Genomic DNA, 20,576 nt, shown 5'->3' with positions numbered 1-20,576 from the left:
ACAGTTCATTTGGTCTCTTCATTTCAAAATCCTTCACCTTTTTGGGGTAGAATAACACCAGCCTCTGCCAGCACTGAAGAGCGACACAAGAAACAGCTCCAGCGACCAAAGAGAAACAACTGATTGCATCGTCCCTCCCACCCGCATGCAAATCCACAAGGCAGATATCGCGAGAGCGCTGCGAAAGCCGCAGACGCGGGCTGGATTGGAAACTACACTTCCCAGCATGCCTCGGGGGCTCTCGTCGCCTCCCGCTCTCTCCCGGCGCTTTCGCGGGCGCTCAGGGCGCGGCGGTTGAATGGTGGGGAAGCCAAGGCAGCCGGGATGAAGGCAGCAGCAGCAGCCTCCGCTTCTCCGGCGCCTTCTCCGCCTCCCCTGTTGCCGCTGATCCGGAAACTCCGTAAGTGCATCTCTAGGCCAAGGAATTCACCCAGTTTGGCACCACTGGAACTAACCCTGGCTCAATGCGGTGGGATCCTGGGAGTTGTAGTTTGCTGGGGGCCAGGAAGGCTTATGTAGCTTTTTGGGCTGTACTAGTTAAAGCAGGGGTCCTCAAACTTTTGAAGCAGAGGGCCGGTCCACAATCCTTCAGACTGTTGAGGGGCCGAATTATCATTTGAAAAAAAAAAAAAACGAACAAATTCCTATGCACACTGCACATGTCTTATTTTTTGTAGTGCAAAACAGTAACAACAACAATGAAAGAACAATACAATATTTTAAAATGAAAACAATTTTAACCAACATAAACCTATCAGGATTTCAATGGAAAATGTGGGCCTGCTTCTGGCCAATGAGATAGTCAAGTTAATTAGGATTGTTGTTGTTGTGTGCCTTTAAGTCATTTCAGACTTTGGCCGAGCCTACGTCTAAAATTAATTATTTATTTACTGCATTCATTTACTACATTTATATCCCACCCTTCTCACCCCGAAGGGGACTCAGAGCAGCTGTATGTACATACAATATATTATATTATTAGCATAGCACAATATTAGCATTATATATTACTATATTGAACTATACCACTATACTGTAATACTATATGTAATATATAACATATAATTAATATTATTATATGGTATTATTATTAGTATTATATTGTGTAACATAATATTAGTATCAATACTATATGTATATACAATATATTATATTATTAAAACTGATATAAAAATATTATATTATAAAACTGAGGGTGGGGGCCAGGTAAATGACCTTGGAGGGCCGCATCCGGCCCCCGGGCCTTAGTTTGGGGACCCCTGAGTTAAAGCGTTGTCAAGTTGCATTGATTCTACAGCAGGCATGGGCAAACTTCGGCCCTCCAGGTATTTTGGACTTCAACTCCCACAATTCCTAACAGCCTACTGGCTGTTAGGAATTGTGGGAGTTGGAGTCCAAAACACCTGGAGGGCCAAGTTTGCCCATGCCTGGAATAGACGCACCCAACCACCACCAACATCTTTAGATTGCTTAATTCGACCTTTTCAGCATCAGAATCATAGAATAATACAGTTGGAAGAGACCACATGGGCCATCTAGTCCAACCCCCTGCCATGCAGGAAAAGCACAATCAAAGCACCCCCGACAGATGGCCATCCAGCCTCTGTTTAAAAGCTTCCAAAGAAGGAGCCTCCACTCCACTGTTGAACAGTAGACCTCTCTCAGGTGAAATAGCACTCCCCGCTTCAAAGACAGTGTTCTGTGTCCTACTTGAACCATATGTGATTGTTTTTTGGGCCTGCCATATACCATTTGACCTTTATGGAACTCTACTATAATAATAATAATAATAATAATCTACATCACACAGTCCTAGACACTTGGGAAGTGTTCGACTTGTGATTTTGTGATATGAAATCCAGCATATTTATCTTGTTTGCTGTGTCATAATAAAATAATAATAATAATAATAATAATAATAATAATAATAATAATACAACTTTATTCTTATATCCTGTCCCATCTCCACAACAACAACAACTTTATTCTTATATCCTGTCCCATCTCCCTGAAGAAACTCAGGGCGGCTCACATGGGGACCAAGTCCGTAGCTGGATTGCTGTGAGTTTTCCAGGCTGTATGGTCATGTTCCAGAAGCATTCTCTTCTGACATTTCACCCACATCTATGGCAGGCATCCTCAGAGGTTGTGAGGTATGTTGGAAACTAGGCAAGTGAGGTTTATATATCTTTGGAAGGTCCAGGGTAGGAGAAATAACTCATGTCTGTTTGAAGCAAATATGAATGTTGCAATTGGCCAGCTTGATTAGGATTGAATAGACTTGCAGCTTCAAAGCCTGATTGCTTCCAGCCTGGGGGAATCCTTTGTTGGGAGGTGTTGGCTGGCCCTGACTGTTTCCTGTCTGGAGTTCTTTCTCCCAGCCTAGACATTCCACAGATATATAAACCCCACTTTCCAAGTTTCCAACAGACCGCACAATCTCTGAGGATGCCTACCATAGATGTGTGTGAAAAGTCAGGAGGGAATGCTTCTGGAACATGGCCATACAGCTGGAAAACTCACAATAACCCAGTGATTCCCACTATGAAAGCCTTCCACAACAAATCTCTACCATAATATTTCTTATCTCTCTCCCCAGTGCAATTATTATGTATATTTGTGTACAATACAATTTCTGGCACAGGCAGCCTGGCTGCTTGGAAATGTGCCTAGCCCTCTTTGCCAAGGAAGAAATCTCTGTCTCCTTTCTCAGCTGAGAGAGTTGCAGGCCTCTTGTTTGAAAGTTGACTGGGAGAGATGAGTCTTCAATTGTGTTTTGAATTCTGCCAGTGCATGTAGCCGTCTTTGGGTCCATCTAGACAAGCCCAAAAAGCTGGACCTGTCTTGGTTTTACCAGAGATGTCCCAATGAGGCGCAGTGTGTTAAAGCCTTGTGACTTGAAGGTTGGGTTGCTGACCTGAAGGCTGCCAAGTTTGAATCCAACCCGGGGAGAGCGCGGATGAGCTCCCTCTATCAGCTCCAGCTCCATCCGGGGACATGAGAGAAGCCTCCCACAAGGATGGTAAAAACATCAAAACATCCGGGGTCCCCTGAGCAGCGTCCTTGCAGACTGCCAATTCTCTCACACAAGAAGTAACTTGCAGTTTCTCAAGTCGCTCCTGACACGAAAAAAAGCACAACTTCTTGCCTTACAGGGGGACACAATCCCATCACCAAGTGGGGGTGAGTGAATCCCAGATTATCCCTTGATGCTTCCCTGATTCCTTGGTTCTTTTAGATAATCCAGATCATTTGATGATTCAGGGCCCCAGTTGGTAACATGAGTTAGACTGCAAAACCAATTATAATAATGATAAAAAACTGGTTTTATATTTTTAGAGTAGCCGTGCCTTGCTTGGATGCTATTTGCTCTCAGGGGACTATTTGATTGGCTTGTTTTGTTTTGTTTTCATTTTTCTAATGAGATCGTTTGGTTGTCCCCAGGATATTTCTGTGTTGATTGAAATTAATGTTGCATTTCTTTTACCTACATTTAGAGTAGTTTGTTGAAGGTTTTGGCTAGTGAGAGCCAACCCTAGAGCCAGGTTTCTAAATGATACACGATATGAGCAAAAGAGTAAAATGAAACTGGGATGCATGTGCCTTTGGTGGAAGCTTTGTTTATTGAATTCCATTAGACAAATAAAAAAAAGTAATCCTGTGTTTGCTCAGGCATAAATAAGAACTATTCAGTTGAAAATGATTTATACAAATTGTGCTTTGATTTTCAAACTCACATACGTATAGATGTAGCATCTCATAATTCTAATGAAAAAGATCCTGGCTAATAACAATTTAGTAGGATGTGGATTTAAGCCTTCCTAAGACTGCTAATTTTATTGGGCTTTGTCATTACTAACTCTCCAACTTTGAGGTTAAATGTTATACATAAGCGCTGGACAAATAGGATGTCAACTAACATTTTAAAAATAGAATTTAATGTAGAGATTCAATTTATTTGTCTGATACTTACCCTTCTAGCCGCTGGGAATATTTAACAAGCTTATATTTTGAGCTGAGACTAGATGTATCCTCTGCGTTGAACTGTTTTCTGCAAGAATAAAGATGGGATTTTCATTTTTTATTACAGTAGAGTCTCACTTATCCAACTTCCACTTATCCAGCATTTTGTATTATCCAACGCAGATGGCATTTTTGTAGTCAATGTTTTTGTAGTCAATGTTTTCAATACATTGTGATATTTTGGTGCTAAATCTGCAGATACAGTAATTACTACATTACGTTACCGTGTATTGAACTGCTTTTTCTGTCAATTTGTTGTAAAACATTATGTTTTGGTGCTTAATTTGTAAAATCATAATGTAATTTGACGTTTAATAGGCTTTTCCTTAATTCCTCCTTATTATCCAACATTTTCACTTATCCAATGTTCTGCCGGCCCGTTTATGTTGGATAAGTGAGACTCTACTGTATCAGTAATGGATTGTGTTTGGTATAAAATTAAAAAAAAAATTGGGATGATAATTGCTAGGATCCCCTAGCAAGATGAGCAGCTGTCATGTTGACTAATAGATTCTGAAGGTTGTAACACTTCAATTTCCAAATATTTTTTAAAAAGTCTTTGACTTTAAAATATTGTGCTGCGTATATGGCTATGCTCAGTTGTAGAATGAGGAGGGAAGAATAAAAACACAGAGTCTGATGCCCGTGATTAAAATAGAGTAGATCTACTGGAAGGAATGGGGCAAATTAATCATGATCAATCTAAGGGACAACAGGATGAGGCGGGAGGTAAAAGAACCCCAGGAAATGCCATATATGGGCAGAGATGGCAACGGCTAGCGACCCGGGTGCATAAGCTCACAGAAACATGTGATTTCTGGGAAATCACGTGTTTCTGAAGAAATGAAAGCTAAAGATAAACAAACAGCGCATGCGTACGCAGGCGCTCTGAATGATTTGTGAGCACGGCACAGAAAGAGTGCAGCCGGCCTGCTGGTCAGCACTGATTGGGCAGCGTCACAACTCTAAGCCAATGAATTTGCTTGTGGGCGGGCATAACCCGAACCCTGTAGTGTGTATAAATATTTTCTCAGCCCGTCACTGGGGGTTCCCCTGGAGAAGCACTTACTTTGTGCTAGAGGGAACCCTAGTGGCCATTAGCGAAATAAAACTGCTTTCTTGGAATTCCTTCAGTTGTCCGTCTCCATTCCTCCACTGCGCTCAAACAAGGACCGGAGCACAAAGGTTCCGCTACAAGGAAGCATCCAGCCAATGTATGCTAAATGTACAGCAAATTCTTGGATATAATCGCTCACAACTAATTCCCATTGATTTTGTTAATGCCTGGTAAGTGAATTGCATTATTAAATGCCTGTCTATATAAATAAATGACAGCTAGTGCTTTTCACTTTAGCCTATGACTCACTAAGCTTCTGTATATTTGTAGGTGTACATGAAAATCAATGCATCTAAAGTACAGTATAGCCACAGAACTTCTCTTTTCAGCCAAAAGGCAGATCAAGGAATAGTAATTCAGCCTATAATCAGTAGTGTTACACTTGCCCTGAAGTTTCAGGTGCATAACTTGTGCATATTCCTGGACTCAGCCCATGAGTGTGTTAAGACTAGTATGCCAAATGTGTCAATTCTTCGAGATGTCAGATCTGGCTCTCACATGCCTTGATCACATCCAGTTTGGATTACACTAAAACATTCTGTAGGAGGCTGCCTTTGAAAACTGGAGCTTCAGCAAGTCCAAGGTCCTGCAGTTAGACTGCTGGGCCATCGTTCAAACTGCTGTTTATGACCTCTAAAGTCCTACAGTCTACTTGAATGCCAGTCTGGGGAAAAGAAGGGGTATAAATCCAAAAAAACAAATACTGAGCTAAGTTCCATACTCACTGAATACCCGTATCTCCCCATTTTAACTTCCTTTGGTCTCTTTTTATAGGGATAAAATGGGATATAAATTATTATTATTATTATTATTGACACAACAACACAGTCTGACACAGCAAACAAGATAGATATGCTGGATTTCATATCACAAAATCACAAGTTGGACACTTCCCAAGCGTTTAGGACTGTGTGATGTATTTTCAGATGATGCGCGCAGTTCCCAATAGGGTAGCCTTTTTGCAGTTGGTAGATCATAATTTTGTCAATGTCTATTGTTTCCAAATGCCAGCTGAGATCTTTTGGCATGGCATCCAATATGCCGATCACCACCGGGACCACCTGTACTGGTTTCTGCCAGAGTCTTTGAAGTTCGATCTTGAGGTCCTGATAGTTGCTGAGTTTTTCCTGTTGTTTTTCATCAATTCGACTGTCACCTGGGATGGCGACATCAATAACCCAAACCTTTTTCTTTTCCACAACTGTTATGTCTGGTGTGTTGTGTTCCAGAACTTTGTCAGTCTGGATTCGAAAGATCCACAGTATCTTTGCGTGTTCATTTTCCGTTATCTTTGCAGGTTTGTGATCCTACCAGTTCTTTTCTGCTGGGAGGTGGTACTTGAGGCATAAGTTCCAATGAATCATTTGGGCCACATAGTTGTGCCTCTGTTTGTAGTCAGTCTGTGCGATTTTCTTAGAGCAGCTGAGAATATTTATTTATTTATTTATTTATTTACAGTATTTATATTCCGCCCTTCTCACCCCGAAGGGGACTCAGGGCGGATCACATTATACACACATAGGGCAAATATTCAATGCCCATAAACACATCAAACAGAGACAGACAGACGCAGAGGCAATTTAACCTTCTCCTGAGGGGATGTTCGATTCTGGCCACAGGGGGGAGCAGCTGCTTCATCATCCACTCTGACGGCACTTCCTCATTCCAACATTGTAAATTAGTTAAACTTGCCTCCCCACTTTTTTTATAAGTGGTACCTTATTTCCTACTTGATAGATGCAACTATCTTTCGGGTTGCTAGGTCAGCAATGAGCAGGGGCTATTTTTTATTTTTAATTGACGGGTGCTCACCCCGCCACGGGCTGGCCTCGAACTCATGTTTCATCGGTTTCCTTGCACAGTCTGCATTTTGGGTCATCAGCTGATTTTTCGATCTTGGTCTTAATTGCATTTGTTCTGATGGCTTGATCCTGGGCTGCAAGGATCAGGCCTTCTGTCTCCTTTTTCAGTGTCCCATTCGTGAGCCATAGCCAGGTCTTCTCCTTATCAGCTTTTCCTTCAATTTTGTCAAGGAACTTTCCATGAAATAATAATAATTATTATTATTATTATTATTATTATTATTATTATTATTATTATTATTATTATTTAGTGAATCATATGCATTTCAGGGGAGGGTTGCATGCCATCACATAACCTAAATATATTTATTTGGTAAAGAAATTGAGTTAACGTTTTAGATGACCCCGCTATACGCATTTTTTATTGCAGACACAGGCCTTTTTATTCAAACAGCCTTTAGCTTTTAACTGGTTGGAACAGAAGGATGTTCAGTGAGTGTGCTGTATCCTTTATTGTGTGTTAAATGTGTTTTAACTGCTTTAATTGAATTGGTTCATTTTTTTAAAAAGTACAGTACAAATCCTGTATCTGCAGATGATACATTTTTTGACTTTGCATGGATATGTATGTTGGGGAGAGTGGGCTTATTATTAACAAAAGACCCTCTCCATAAACTTATTAGCAGCAGCGTGACCCAGCACCAGTAGCCAAAAGTGATAAAAAGAACAAAAACACACAGGCCAATGTTATCTCTTCCTTTGGATACTTTTCTTTGTAGTAAAATAATATGATTGCACTATTTACAAAACAAGGTTTCCATAATACAAATAAAGTTCTTTATACTTCTTTCTTTGCTCCGACGCTGGGCTTCATTATGCAGATAAAATGTTTCGTTATCGCACAGCCTCCTCTCACACTGAACTTACACAAGAGCTTCACACAGGAGCTTTACACACAGCCTTCACACTGGGGCTTCTCTCACTGAAGCTTCTCACACTGAGGCCTCCTCACACTGAGGTCTACCTCATACGGAGGCATCTCTCACTGAGGCCTACTAACACTGAGGCCTCTCTCACACTGAGGCCTTCTCCCACTGAGGCTGACTAACACAGAGATCTCTTCACACTGAGGCCTTCTTTTACTGTGGCTGACTAAGCTACAGGCACACCTAACTGCAGCTTTTGCTGAGTCACTGCATCCATTTAACCTTTTCAGTGCTTGACTCACATTTTTGTAATTAAAAATGCCTAGTTAATTTTTAATATTTCTGACAATGTGCAACCTCAGATGATATTGAACCCTATTAAACTGAAGGTTTTCTAGCCAAAGAATACCACTGAGTCATGTTGGAGGACCCAAAAATACCTACAGAAGTTTTGTGGATAAATGGAGCCTTGGGTATCATATGACATGTATCATATACCATTTTGGGTCCCATATTGAAAAAAAGGGTGAAATATTGAATAGAAATCTGGCTATTGCTTTTTCCTTCTGAAATATCTTCCATTTTTGTTCTCTCTTTTGAATAGGACATCAGCTGGCTGAGATTCGGGAACGAGCTCTTAGGAACATTTTGTGTAAATTAGACCACTGTTTGATTACGTATGCGGATCTGGTGCAAGAAAAGTTGCTGCTTCTGAGTCTTTTAGAGTGGTTCAACTTTCCTGTGGTACCAATGAAGGAAGAAGTCTTACATTTAGTAAGCAACTTGGTAAAGGTACGCCTTTCTGTACTGCTTGTTCCTGTGTGATATTCCTCTAGCCTGTTATTGGCACAATTGGAACAGTTGACTCTTTTGAAAGGGGCCTTTTACTTCAATGACCTTTAATTTATTTCATCTTAAAAGCCCAAAAACATTTATGATTAATTTTTAACCTGGTATTGTCTCTGTAATTTTAGCACCCATCAGCTGTGGAGGAGTTAGTTGGGATTGGAGCAGTTGAATTTTTCTCTCAACTTCGTCCAAATGTGGATCCAAATCTGCAAGCTATGATTGATGGAATTCTGGATGGACTGTTTGTGCTACCTTCAGAAATGTCTTCTGATTATCAGGGACTGCCTCACGAGGGCTATTCCTTCCCAACAGTGGCCAATCCTAGTAAGTTACACCTTTGCTTTTGATGTATTTATTAGTGAAGTGCAAATCTTATACTGAAGGGCTGTGAGTTTACTAAGGCCAGTTGTTGTCTCTTGTTAATAAACACTCATATTTGTTACTGTTAATTCCTTAAGTAATTTATAGATGAAGAATGTCAGTTTAGGAACACGCATCTTCAAAAATTGAGGCAAAATGGGATTACATGGCAAAAGATCTCCCTTCAAATAAATCCCCACCATATTGTAATAACTGTTTAGTTTGTGTAATTTTAAATGGATGTTTTTATACTTGATGTTTTAACTATTTGTTTTAACTGTAATTGTTACTATAATTGTTGTGTTTGGTATCTAATGTTTGCCAGTTGTGAGGACGCCCTGAGTCCCTCCTGGGAGTGAGAAGAACAGGATATAAATGTATGAAATAAATAAATAATAGTTGATTAGGGAGAGTGAGCTGTATAACATGGGAAATGCTGTTTCTTATTATAGTTCTATATCTTTTAAGTTTTATCCCAAGATTCCCGCATTGGATATTTTCAGCAAGGGGAAAGTTATCTACAAGACACAGAAGTACCACCAAAGCAACGAAGTGGTAGGTAATTGTCATGCCTATATGTAAGACATGTTTGAACCTGTGGATCTAGGTCCTCCTTTGACCTGCGTATGCCACTTTCTCAATGTTGTCTCTTTTTGGTGTCAAAACTATGACATCAGGGAGGAACCTTTGTGTAGGGGCATGAAGAGGGGTGTTAAAGTCACAGTACACTCTTCAGCCTCAATGGGAGATTCAGTATACAGGTAGTCCCCAAATTACGAGCAAGATAGGTTCTGTAGGTTTGATCTTAAGTTGAATTCGTATGTAAGTCAGAACAGGTACATACTGTATTTTAAGTGTAATCCCACTTTGGATAGCATATGGGTTAACACCCCTGTGGTGTTGTTTTGCTCTCTGTGCCCCTGTTCAGAAGATTTCACCTAACTTTCTGTCCTTGTGATAATTGAATTTTGAAGAAAAAAAAGGCTTGTTGTGGAAACAAGGGGCCTTTCCACACAGCCGTATAACCCAGAATATCAAGGCAAAAAATCTCACAATATCTGCTTTGAGCTGGGTTATCTGAGTCCACACTGCCATATATTCCAGTTCAAAGCAGATAATGTGGGAGTTTGTTCAGCTGTGTGGAAAGGGCCAAGGACTGATAATAAAGCTTGAGTTGAGACACTTTTTCCTCATGATAACTCTTCCTGGAGTGAATTTCCTTTACAAGGGGTAGAATTCTTTCACTTTCTGTTGTCTCACCCCCCCCCCCCCCCCCCCCCGTCCTTAACTATAAGTCATTTGTAAATCAGATGTTTGTAAATTGGGGACTGCTTGTATTCTGTGGCTTTTGAACATTTAGGGTCCATAGAATAGCAGTATACATAGCTTAATCTGCTTATTGGCAATTTTTTTGGTATCCTGTTCCTACTTTTATTCTAAATGTACAGTGCTGGAAGTAAGTTTGAAGGCAGAGCCACATACAATACAGTTTCTCAAAGACTGATTAGTTGAGACATAGACTTTAACATTACAACATTAACTGTTCATTGTTGAGAGCAGAAAATATTCAACACAAGATCAGATTCATCTGTCCAAAATAATTATTGATTTGTAGTATAAGAACAATCAATAAATGTGTGTTTACTTTATGTTGAATGTCATAGGGCTCTCAAAAATTACTTCTCTTTCCCTCAACCAGTGAACCACAGAGTGAAATGTCTGAAGTTTTCTACATTCCCTTGGTTGTCTCTGACCACAACAGATAGGCATGTTCTTTCATCAAGTGAAAGGTACATACTAGTCTCATACATTTGTATAGAATCGCTACCGGTTTCTATTTGTCCCATTTGTATGGCCCCATTTCTTTTGCTGTCTGCCACTTACAGAAACGGGCACCAATACAAATGAGTTTTTCCGCCTAAGGTCCAAAAAACCCGAAGATTTTTCGAGCTTTGGGCGGTAAAGCACCAGGGCCTGCCAAGGACCTACATCCAAGCAGGCCTGGCATTTGGCTGTAGGCCCTGTTTGCCGGGCCTATAAGTGTTGAGTTCTCTGATGTATGCCTTGCCTTCCGGGCCTACGAGCATCGAGCGCTCAGCAGACAGGGCGTACAGCCGAGCACTCGATGCTTATAGGCCCGGCTTGCAGGGTCTTCAGTCAAGCTCCGAGTGCTTGATGTTCATAGGGTTGGCAGGCAGGGTTTACAGCCAGATGTTGACAATCAGCCAACCAAACTGTTACCATTTCGCCCTTTTTTTCGTTTCACTGTTCCTTTAGTTCACGAGGGGGTTGTGCCATTCTGTGCCATCTGAATGGACAGAATGGTACAAAACCACGAAAGAAACAGATGAAACAGGATTCAGGCCCACCTCTAGCACATACATCAATGGTGTTTTAATTTAACTTTATGTCAAACTGTTTGAGAGCCTTTGTAGCTCTGGTGAAGTGTAATGTGGGATCAAAGATGGCTTAGGTTGTAGGGAAAGGAAGAAGGATTGTTTGCAGAGATCCCAGCACTCTCTGTGCCTCAACTTAGGGATGCAATGGGTTATACTACCCATATTCTGTTGTATTGGCCAGCAGTACAAGAAGCCTGGGCATCTTGTAGCTGTGCAAATACATTATGAATGACTGTTGGAGCAAGAATTTATTGGGAATGAGAAATTACATAAATTGTTGATTCCCAGAGCCTTCTTAGAAGAGCTTGTGCTGGTGGAATGCAAATAGGGTAGATTTAAAAAAATCAAATTTAAAATGTAACTGCTATCATAGGGTTTTTTTAAAAAAAAGTTCTAAATAGTAAAAAATAGTAAATAGTAAATACAATTAATTAAACATATGTTTTCAGCTCATTGAGAAGTAAAAGCCACAGATTAATTTGGAATACCTGTGAGCTGTTGCAAGATGTTATCATGCAAGACTTTCCTGCTGAGATCTTTCTCCAGAGACCAAAGATTGTACAGGTAAGGAATATTTTTAAATGAAATATTTCATTGCTGAGAGGTCAAGATATATTTGAAAAATCTAAACAATTCTGATGCTGTTGGGGAGTAATTGTTTTTCTGTGGGGATTGGGCTCAAACCAAAAGCACAATGACTGAGAAAAACTTGCAATTGTGGTGACCTCTTGGATTTCACAGGGTTTTCTTAGGCAAGAAATATTCAGAGGGTTTTTTTGACATTTTCTTCTTCTGAAGTGTAGCCTAAAGCACTTGGTATTTGTTGGTGGTGTCCCAAGTGCTAACCAGAATTGATCTGTGCTACACAAAAATCTTAGTTTTGTACAAACAAATATGAATATACACTATACCAAATATGAATATACACTATACTATACAGTGCTATACTGCCACAGCAAATGTATCTTAAATTTTACCATCTGAGGAAAAAAAAATTGTGAAACAGTACACAAAAATGGAATTAATAGAGGTGTTTACAATATTTGGACATAGTTTCATGTGGACAGTTTTAAGGACTAGGATATGAGTGTATATGAAGTCTGATCCAACACTGGAAATATTGAATTAGGCCAGCACACCAAAATTCTGCATTCACTACAAAAGATAAACAGTACCATAGGTTCTGATATGATGTTAAAGTGTTTTCCCATCATATTTAAAACATTTGTCCAGTGGTACGGAATTGATAAGACAAACATTTGTGTGATTCTAAGTTATACTTGTCACCTGATATATACACATGGCTATAGATATATGGAGAGAGAAAGAGGTTATATCTATCCTAATTCTTAACACAATGTAGATATGGCAATAATCTGCAGTTTTGTTTACTTCAGGAGCTCCTCTCTCTAACTACACTGGCTCTTGGAAGAGATGGGCAATACAATTTGGCCTTACAGGGTATCTTATGCCTTCAACAATTATGTGTCTTCTTAAGAAACAGGCTTAACTTCCATAGAGATCCAAGTTTCCTTTCAAGTGATACAGGTTTGTATGTAACTGTATATTGCAACTAGACACTGAGGGTTTCCCCCCATTTCTCTGGAAGACGTATTCAATTATATACTGCTTTTCCATAGTAGATATTGGGAAATTGTTACATAATATAAAACAAAGTTGCCAAATAAGGAAATAACAGTTTCAATTCAAGGCTCATCTAAGCTGGACATCTCCCAGAACTAAATGTGCATTTAAGATGAAAAAAAATCCGCTGATAATTCCCAGTTAACTTATTAAAAGAGAAAAACAAAAAGAGAAATCTACATGTTTGTAAAAATTATACATTTAATCCAAAGCTAAATGTTGCCACGACCATAATACTTGAAGAAAATCCTAGACATGTAAGTACCTTTAGCACTGGCCATTATAGTTGGAGTTACCCAGGCTTCCACCTTCCCAAACCTGGTTCAAATGTGCCAGCCATAGGACCAGAATCTTGCACAGCTCACGTGATTTGTTGTAAGAGTAGTGGCACATTTTCTAACTGGAGCCAGTCGGAGTCCCATTCCCTGGACCAGGAAGAAAGAAAAGCCAGGCTCATAGAAGACCAGGGTTTAGGTCAAGAATGGCAACTGAAGGAGGTCTGTGAACCACTTTTATCCGCTGGGATCTTTCATGGGCCTATTATTATTACTACTATTACTACTACTACTACTACTACCCTGTTTCCCTGAAAATAAGACAGTGTCTTATATTAATTTTTGCTCCCAAAGATGTGCTAGGTCTTATTTTCAGGGGATGTCTTATTTTTCCATGAAGAAGAATTCACATTTATTGTTGAAAGTGCATTTATTATATACTGTACAGTAGTTGTCATCACAAACCAGCATAACCAAACTGTGAATCTTATCAAGAATTTCTTGTTACTACCATTGTTTCCGTGTATAACAATCCATGGTACATACATTTAGTAATTCTGCATGCTCTGGTGTCCTGTTCAGCAGGCATGCTTCCAAACAAAAACTTTGCTAGGTCTTACTTTCGGGGGAGGCCTTATATTTAGCAATTTAGCAAAACCTCCACTAGGTCTTATTTTCAGGGAAACAGGGTACTACCATAATGTTTACTTATACCCTGCTTTATCTCTCCCAAAAAAGACCAAAAGCAGCTTAACATAGAAGCATTAGCATACAATTTAAAACATACAAATATGCAAACATTAAAACAAGATTAAATATAAACAGTATTTTTTTTTAAAAAAAATCCCAGTTAAAAACAATTCAAAGTTAAAAACAGCACCTCAAACTTGAGCTCAAAAACTTTTATCTTTAAAAGCCTGTCTGAATAAAAAAGTTTTATCCTACCGCTGGATGGACAGCAGGGAGGGGGCCATTCTGGCTTCCCTGGGCAGGGAGTTCCACAGTTGAGGGACAGCCAATGAGAAGACCCTCTCTCTTGTTCCCACCAACCAAACTTGAGATGGAGATGGGACCGAGAGAAGGGCCTCTCCTGAAGATCTCAGGGTCCGGCCAGGTTTTATGAAAACTATAAAAAGCTAAAACAACCCAAAGGGCTCTAAGTTCACTTTTTCCAATATGTATTTTAATGTCAAACAATTCAGAGAGGCCTTGAACCCTATCTTAAAAGTTAATGGTTGTTTCTAAGAGCAGCAATTTACTTTTTTGGTCAGTTTGGGGCTTCTGGGGGATATTCATGGCTACAAAAATCTTTTACGGGCCAAACTTCACCCACATTTGGTCTAGGTCTTAAAACACTCATAGCTAGAGTGTCTCCACGTGTCTTCAATAGCAGAAGTCTTTGCAATTGAAGATGTTCAGATACATTTCAGGTTTTACAGCTATATTAAGCATGAACCCTGCACTCAGAAAAAAGTACAATATACTGCTTCCCAAATTATTCATTTATGCACTCCAGGCTGATATGTTATCTTGGAATCAAAAGTATTTACCCATGATATGTAACATAGAATCCTAGGGCCTATAACAAAGAGTTTGTCCATGTAATGTAAAACACCATTATAGTGGCATAGCACAAAGTACATTGGTTCTCCTTGCTGTGTACAATGAGCTGGTACAATAGCTCTACAGTTAAGGCCTTTAATATGCTCAGATGGCTTTTGTGTCCATTGTCAGATTTTGCTTATAATGAAATAAATACATCTCATGGAAATATTTGATCAAAGTTTATTGCAAAATATACAAAAAGTTGCGCTTCTGTCAGCTATGGGGATTCCAGCAGAATACACTTCATTTTCCTCTTTGTTTTTCTGCCTGGCTGAATGATGTCAAGGTCTTTGCTATGCTCCTGATATCATCTGGCTTCAGGAGAGGGTTGAAGAAAATCTGCCCCCTTGCCCCAAACCAGTTCCCCACCCTGCCCTTATGCTGAACTAATTTGTTTTGTTTGTTTTCTATAGGGTGAATACATAGGGGTTTTAAATAATAATGTTAAATTTGTATTCTGTTCTAATGTATTTTAATCTTTGTACCATGTATTTTAATATATGTATTTTATAGTAATGTGTTTTAATATTTGCATCTTATTGTATGCATTTAATGGTGATGTGTTTTAACTGTGTTATGTCCTGTCTTGAGCTGTGAGGAGAGGCGGGTAACAAATAACAATAATCAGCCGTGGTTGTGGCACACAGGAATCTTATGTAAATACTTAATTTTATAAAAGGTGCTGTTTCGCAGAATTCATCAGTGTCATACTATCAAGATGCCAGAAGACAGTCTCATTCTCAAAATCCATCACCAGGAGGTAGTAGTCCTCGGCCATCTGTGATCGGACGTACAGGTCAACGTCCCAGAGGTGATGGTCAAGATTGGGATGCAGGATCTTCTAGGTGAGAGAGCTGGCAGATAACATTTTAAAAATTACATCAGAGTTCAGGTTTTCTCCAACTACCAAGAGAATAAGCTTTTTTTCATATTCAGTCTTGTCTTCAGCGTGATTATTTATGATACTGAACTTTTAGCTGTCTTCCCTGACTTATTATTGCTATCCTTAATTTCATTCAATGAATTTTAAATTATTTTTATTGTTTGAATAAGCATTCTTAACACCCAAAAGATGGATGTAAATATTTTTATATATAATTACCGTAAATCATGAACATGAGTTGGAGCTATAGGGCATCCAACAGTATAACCTTGACCGAAAGAATTTGCTAAGCTTGCTGACTACTGCTTCTAAACAATAGAGCTATTATACATATTAATGTTATTTTTGCTTTTTTTATATAGTGGAAGCAGTTCTCAGGCTAATATGATTTCCAGAAGATCTGCCCAATCACCTTTGGATATGGGTCATGTTGACCTGCCAGAATTGGAAAGTGAGGACACCTTGGAGTTACAATTTCAACAGCTTAGCCTTCCTCAGTTTTGTGTGGCTATTTTGGAATATGCTGTGCCTCTTCTAAGGACAGGTAAGCTTCTTCTTTCGAAAAAAACCAAGAGTCCAGATATTTCTATGCCTCGTGTTTTTATTCTATTAGTAATATGATGGATTTAAAAATACAAATAGACATTTTGCAATTAAGCAATGTTTTGTAGCTAATCATATTCAGATACAATGCATTTGTAAATTTCTATGCACTCTTGTTTGAAATAGGGCACTTTCTTTAAGGAATTCAGGACTGTTTATGGTTATTCTTTTCCTTCTTTTTTATTGTTCTAGCAATTCTTTGAGTTAGGATAGACTGGAAAGTCACTGCTTGAGATTAATGGCTGAATTGAGATTTTTAATGCCAGTTTACCTTCCTCCTACATCCAGAGCTGATAGGATGCCTACTAATCTGTATTGAAGCCTGTTTCTTTGGGACACAGGCTCTTTATCACATTTCATGTGTTAATTGACTTACCAGTGCAGGGATGTTGGTTTTGGTATGCAATTATTTTCTGTATTTTCTTTCTGTATTTTCTGCATTTTATTTCTCTCTTTCATTATTTGTATCCGCACCACCATGTGTGGCTTTCAGTTAAGAAGATGTGGATTGTGTCAATACCAGGGGTAGGGAACATGTGAGTTTTCCAAATTTTAGAGGTCTGCAACTTGCACCTTCATTCAACAATGACAATGTCAAGGCTGGTAAAAACCACAAAGAGCTTGTGTTACACGTTCCTCTCTACTTTTTATTACCACAATTAGGTGTGTTAATGTATAAAAGTGATGAGAAATCTGCAGACCTCCAGATGCTGTTGCACTGCAGCTTCTAGCATACCTCAACATGGATGTTCTGTTGTGCATTTGATTAGACGAGTCCTTTATAACCTGGCCCCTACTCCCATTTATATTTGCCCTGCTACCTTACAGTTGTTTTTCATCCCAGGATAATTTTCCTTATCTTGTGTTGCCTACCTCATGTATTTTTATTCTGAATATACATCTTCTTTAACAGTTCTAATGTTAATGTCATGCTACGAGGAGGCAGAATATCACCTGCTGTCCTGTCCCTTTAAGATTCTAAAGGGGCGGAGCTTAGCCTTGGCTCCTGCTAGCCTTAAATGGCAGTTATTTTTTGTCAGTTAGATTTTGTCAGTTGGTGAAGCACTGGAAGGAAGTGTAGGAAGCAAAAAGGAGCACAGAAATTCACGTCATGTCGGAACTGTACCCAAATTAGATTAAAAAGCCATAGACTACAGCAATAGAGAAAGTCATGACAACATTGTATTAGTCACCTCAAAGCTACAAAGAATCCAGTCATGACAAGACTTCATACTGTGTGGCAATATCTATCCAGAACTGCATAGACAAAGATTTCTTTCCTCACAAGAGACTTTATAGTGGCGACAAGAGGAAAAGAGATCAATTTTGTCTACTAATAAAATATTTCGTTTTACCAAATACAGTCTCCGATCTGTCTTTCATGCTATGGTTCCTTCCAGTTCATTTAGTTAAGCATGGAGGCAGAACCGTTAATGAGTTTGATAGTTGCCCACTCATGTCCTAGGATTGGACCTTTTAAAGTCTTGCGGATGATTGTTATATTTTTTTATGTTTTTATAGTTATGCTATTTTAAACCATAGTTTGCTTAATTTGTTTTTAGTACGATGCTTGTGTTTTAATTATTTATTTTATGATGTAAATGTGATCTGATTGGGCTTGTCCCCATGTAAGCCACTCCGAGTCCCTTCAGAGAGATGGTGGCGGCATACCAAAATAAAGTTGTTGTTGTTGTTGTTGTTATTGTTTCACCATTATTTGGGCTATCTATGGCTGTTGGGAGCTGCAATGTATTATCTGTTTGGCTATACAATTCCTGCTCCAAGTCTATAAATTTCCGCAAATCTCAGTTCTTACTTCAGTGGACAATCACTGCCACCTCTAAAATTTGAAGAGTTTACTGATCTAAGTCTATTAACCAAAAGATTGCACTCTATTTTAAATGGTTAAGCTTCATTGTTCTAACATTTTTATCATACAAATTCTTAGGAAGCAGGAGAGTGACCATAAAAGTGTTGGAGTTGCTTGCTGAAGATCTGCTGCTTATTGTTGATGCAGTATCAGACGATGTTTGGGAAGAGAGCAGTGTCTTTGGGCTGGAGCTTGTAAGAATATTATGAATTTTGGATTTCAATTAACAGTAGTTGGCAGGCTGTTTTGTATAAATGAGTCAGAAATGGGCTGCTTTTGCTTCATTTCAATTTCTTCATACTAAGGAGCTTTTAAAATAACAAGAACAGTGTAGAACATATAGTTTCATATTTCTATACATAGCTATTTATAGATACAATTTTAAAATTCACTCATTTATGCAGCATATGTGCAGTGCCACTGCTGAAGTGCATCTGGTGGAGTGAAAATGAGTAATTTCTTTCCAGTTTCACAGCTTCCTACCCCATTCCTTTCCATTTACCTCAGTTAAACTCTTCCTCATTTTCTCTAGCAGTTCCTTGCTTCTCTTGTCTTTTTACTAGAAGAGTCATTTTTTAATCCTCTCACTGAATGAACTTGGACTTTAGATAAGAGCTGTGCTAGAAATCTCTTTTGTCAGATTTGTCCATTTGTGCTAGTAATATATATTCATAAACAAACATTTAGATAATTCTCCCTTTATCAAAAATTTACTTTCTCTTGAAAAATAGATTATACAATTCGGGAAAGCCCTATGGTAAGAATTGATTTCTACAATTAAAGTATCTCAGGATGCATCTTGCAGTAAAATAGTTTCCAAACAAATTCCTACACATTTTAAAATATATTTTTAATACTGAATTTATTTTGGGTCTTGATTTTTATGAATTTTGTGCTAAAAAGATGATTTTGAGCAGGACTTTTCAGATGTAAGAGTTGGTGCTCTCCATTTCTAAGCCGAAGAGCCGGCATTGTCCATAGACACCTCCAAGGTCATGTGGCATGGAGCGCCGCTACCTTCCCACCAAGGTGGTACCTATTGATCTACTCACATTTGCATGTTTTCAAACTGCTATGCTGACAGAAGCTGAGACTAACAGCAGGAGCTCACCCCGCTCCCCGGATTTGAACCACTGACTCTTTGGTCAGTACGTTCAGCAATCAGGCACTCCTTACATGCCCATATACAAGCATAAAATTTTTAATATAGGATCCGGAAGATATCCAGCCACTTTAAGTCATCTTTGGGGTGGAGAAAAGCAGGCTAGAAATAAATAAATAAATAAATAAATTTGTTTCTTAGATGCTAATTTCAGAACGTATGCATATGTTTTTGATATTGTTTTTTTGTTGCTTTCAATTTTCAGAAAGAGAAGCTTCTTGGAGTCTTAGATTCATTAGGTGAAACCATTTTGTACCACAAAAATAGTGTAAATCAAGAGCAGCTCAAGCTTGTGAGAGTGCACCACAGGATGACATTTCTCAGTGTTTCACTTTTCACCATTCGACTTCTGCAAGCCCTTCTTCCTGTAGAGAAGGTGAGGTGTTCCACTATTCTTACAAATGAGAGGTCATTTGCTAGATCATATGTATTTAATTTTTAAAACTTAATTCTTCCATCTAACCATGAATAATAAAAAGTGGATCAAATCATTTTCAAAAGGGAGAAAAACCGATAAAACAAAATGCAAGAAGAAAAACCTGTGCACTACAGTAACAATGGCTGAACATAATTTCCTCTTCTTTATTTGCCCATTTTACATTTACATTGATTCAGAATGCAAACTACTCTTTGGAAGATGATGTTCTTTTCAGCATTGGAATACAATTAGCTTAGCCATCCCTATTATTCATGTGAACTATAGTTCATAGTTTGATGCAAGCTCCAAACAAAAGAAGCATGCTTTAATGAAACAAATCCATATATAACATACTATGATGATTCTAATATTTTGTTTAATCTTTGAAATGTATATCTTTAATATCTGGGCAGTACTGCATAATTTGAATGAAGGGCCTAATTTCTACTCTAATTTGCTAGCAGTTTGCAAAAACAAGTAGCAATGTATAGAGGAGCCTCTATTGTTTAAACACCAGCCGACTGGATAAAATTCTAGATAAAATTTACTGGATAAAATTCATCTTAGTCCCATACAATGCAAGAGTTTGCTCATATAATAACCAGGATGCTGAATGTATGTATCGCATATTGTCCTGCAG

General features: G+C 38.7%; 1 protein-coding gene across 4 annotated transcripts in view; it reads left to right on the top strand.

Annotated features, from left to right (window-relative positions):
* Window positions 1-219: 219 nt before the first annotated feature.
* rttn (rotatin) overlaps window positions 220-20,576 on the top strand; it is a 90,883-nt gene continuing 70,526 nt past the window's right edge. For 2 of the 4 annotated variants that reach the window (XM_062980578.1, XM_062980577.1), the window contains exons 1-11: window positions 224-400; window positions 8,473-8,660; window positions 8,843-9,041; window positions 9,546-9,632; window positions 10,777-10,867; window positions 11,926-12,040; window positions 12,874-13,024; window positions 15,680-15,845; window positions 16,246-16,427; window positions 18,435-18,550; window positions 19,724-19,894. In XM_062980578.1, the coding sequence (XP_062836648.1) occupies window positions 325-400; window positions 8,473-8,660; window positions 8,843-9,041; window positions 9,546-9,632; window positions 10,777-10,867; window positions 11,926-12,040; window positions 12,874-13,024; window positions 15,680-15,845; window positions 16,246-16,427; window positions 18,435-18,550; window positions 19,724-19,894 (1,542 nt within the window). In that variant the 5' untranslated portion in view covers window positions 224-324. Of the gene's footprint in view, window positions 401-8,472; window positions 8,661-8,842; window positions 9,042-9,545; window positions 9,633-10,776; window positions 10,868-11,925; window positions 12,041-12,873; window positions 13,025-15,679; window positions 15,846-16,245; window positions 16,428-18,434; window positions 18,551-19,723; window positions 19,895-20,576 lie in introns of all 4 variants that reach the window. The other 2 variants (XM_062980580.1, XM_062980579.1) reach the window with 2 other exon arrangements.

The sequence above is a fragment of the Anolis carolinensis genome, chromosome 4 (assembly GCF_035594765.1).
Source record: "Anolis carolinensis isolate JA03-04 chromosome 4, rAnoCar3.1.pri, whole genome shotgun sequence".
Classification (NCBI taxonomy): Eukaryota; Metazoa; Chordata; class Lepidosauria; order Squamata; family Dactyloidae; genus Anolis; species Anolis carolinensis.
Note: the sequence above shows the minus strand (reverse complement) of the source record. Positions and strands in the feature narration are given on the sequence as shown.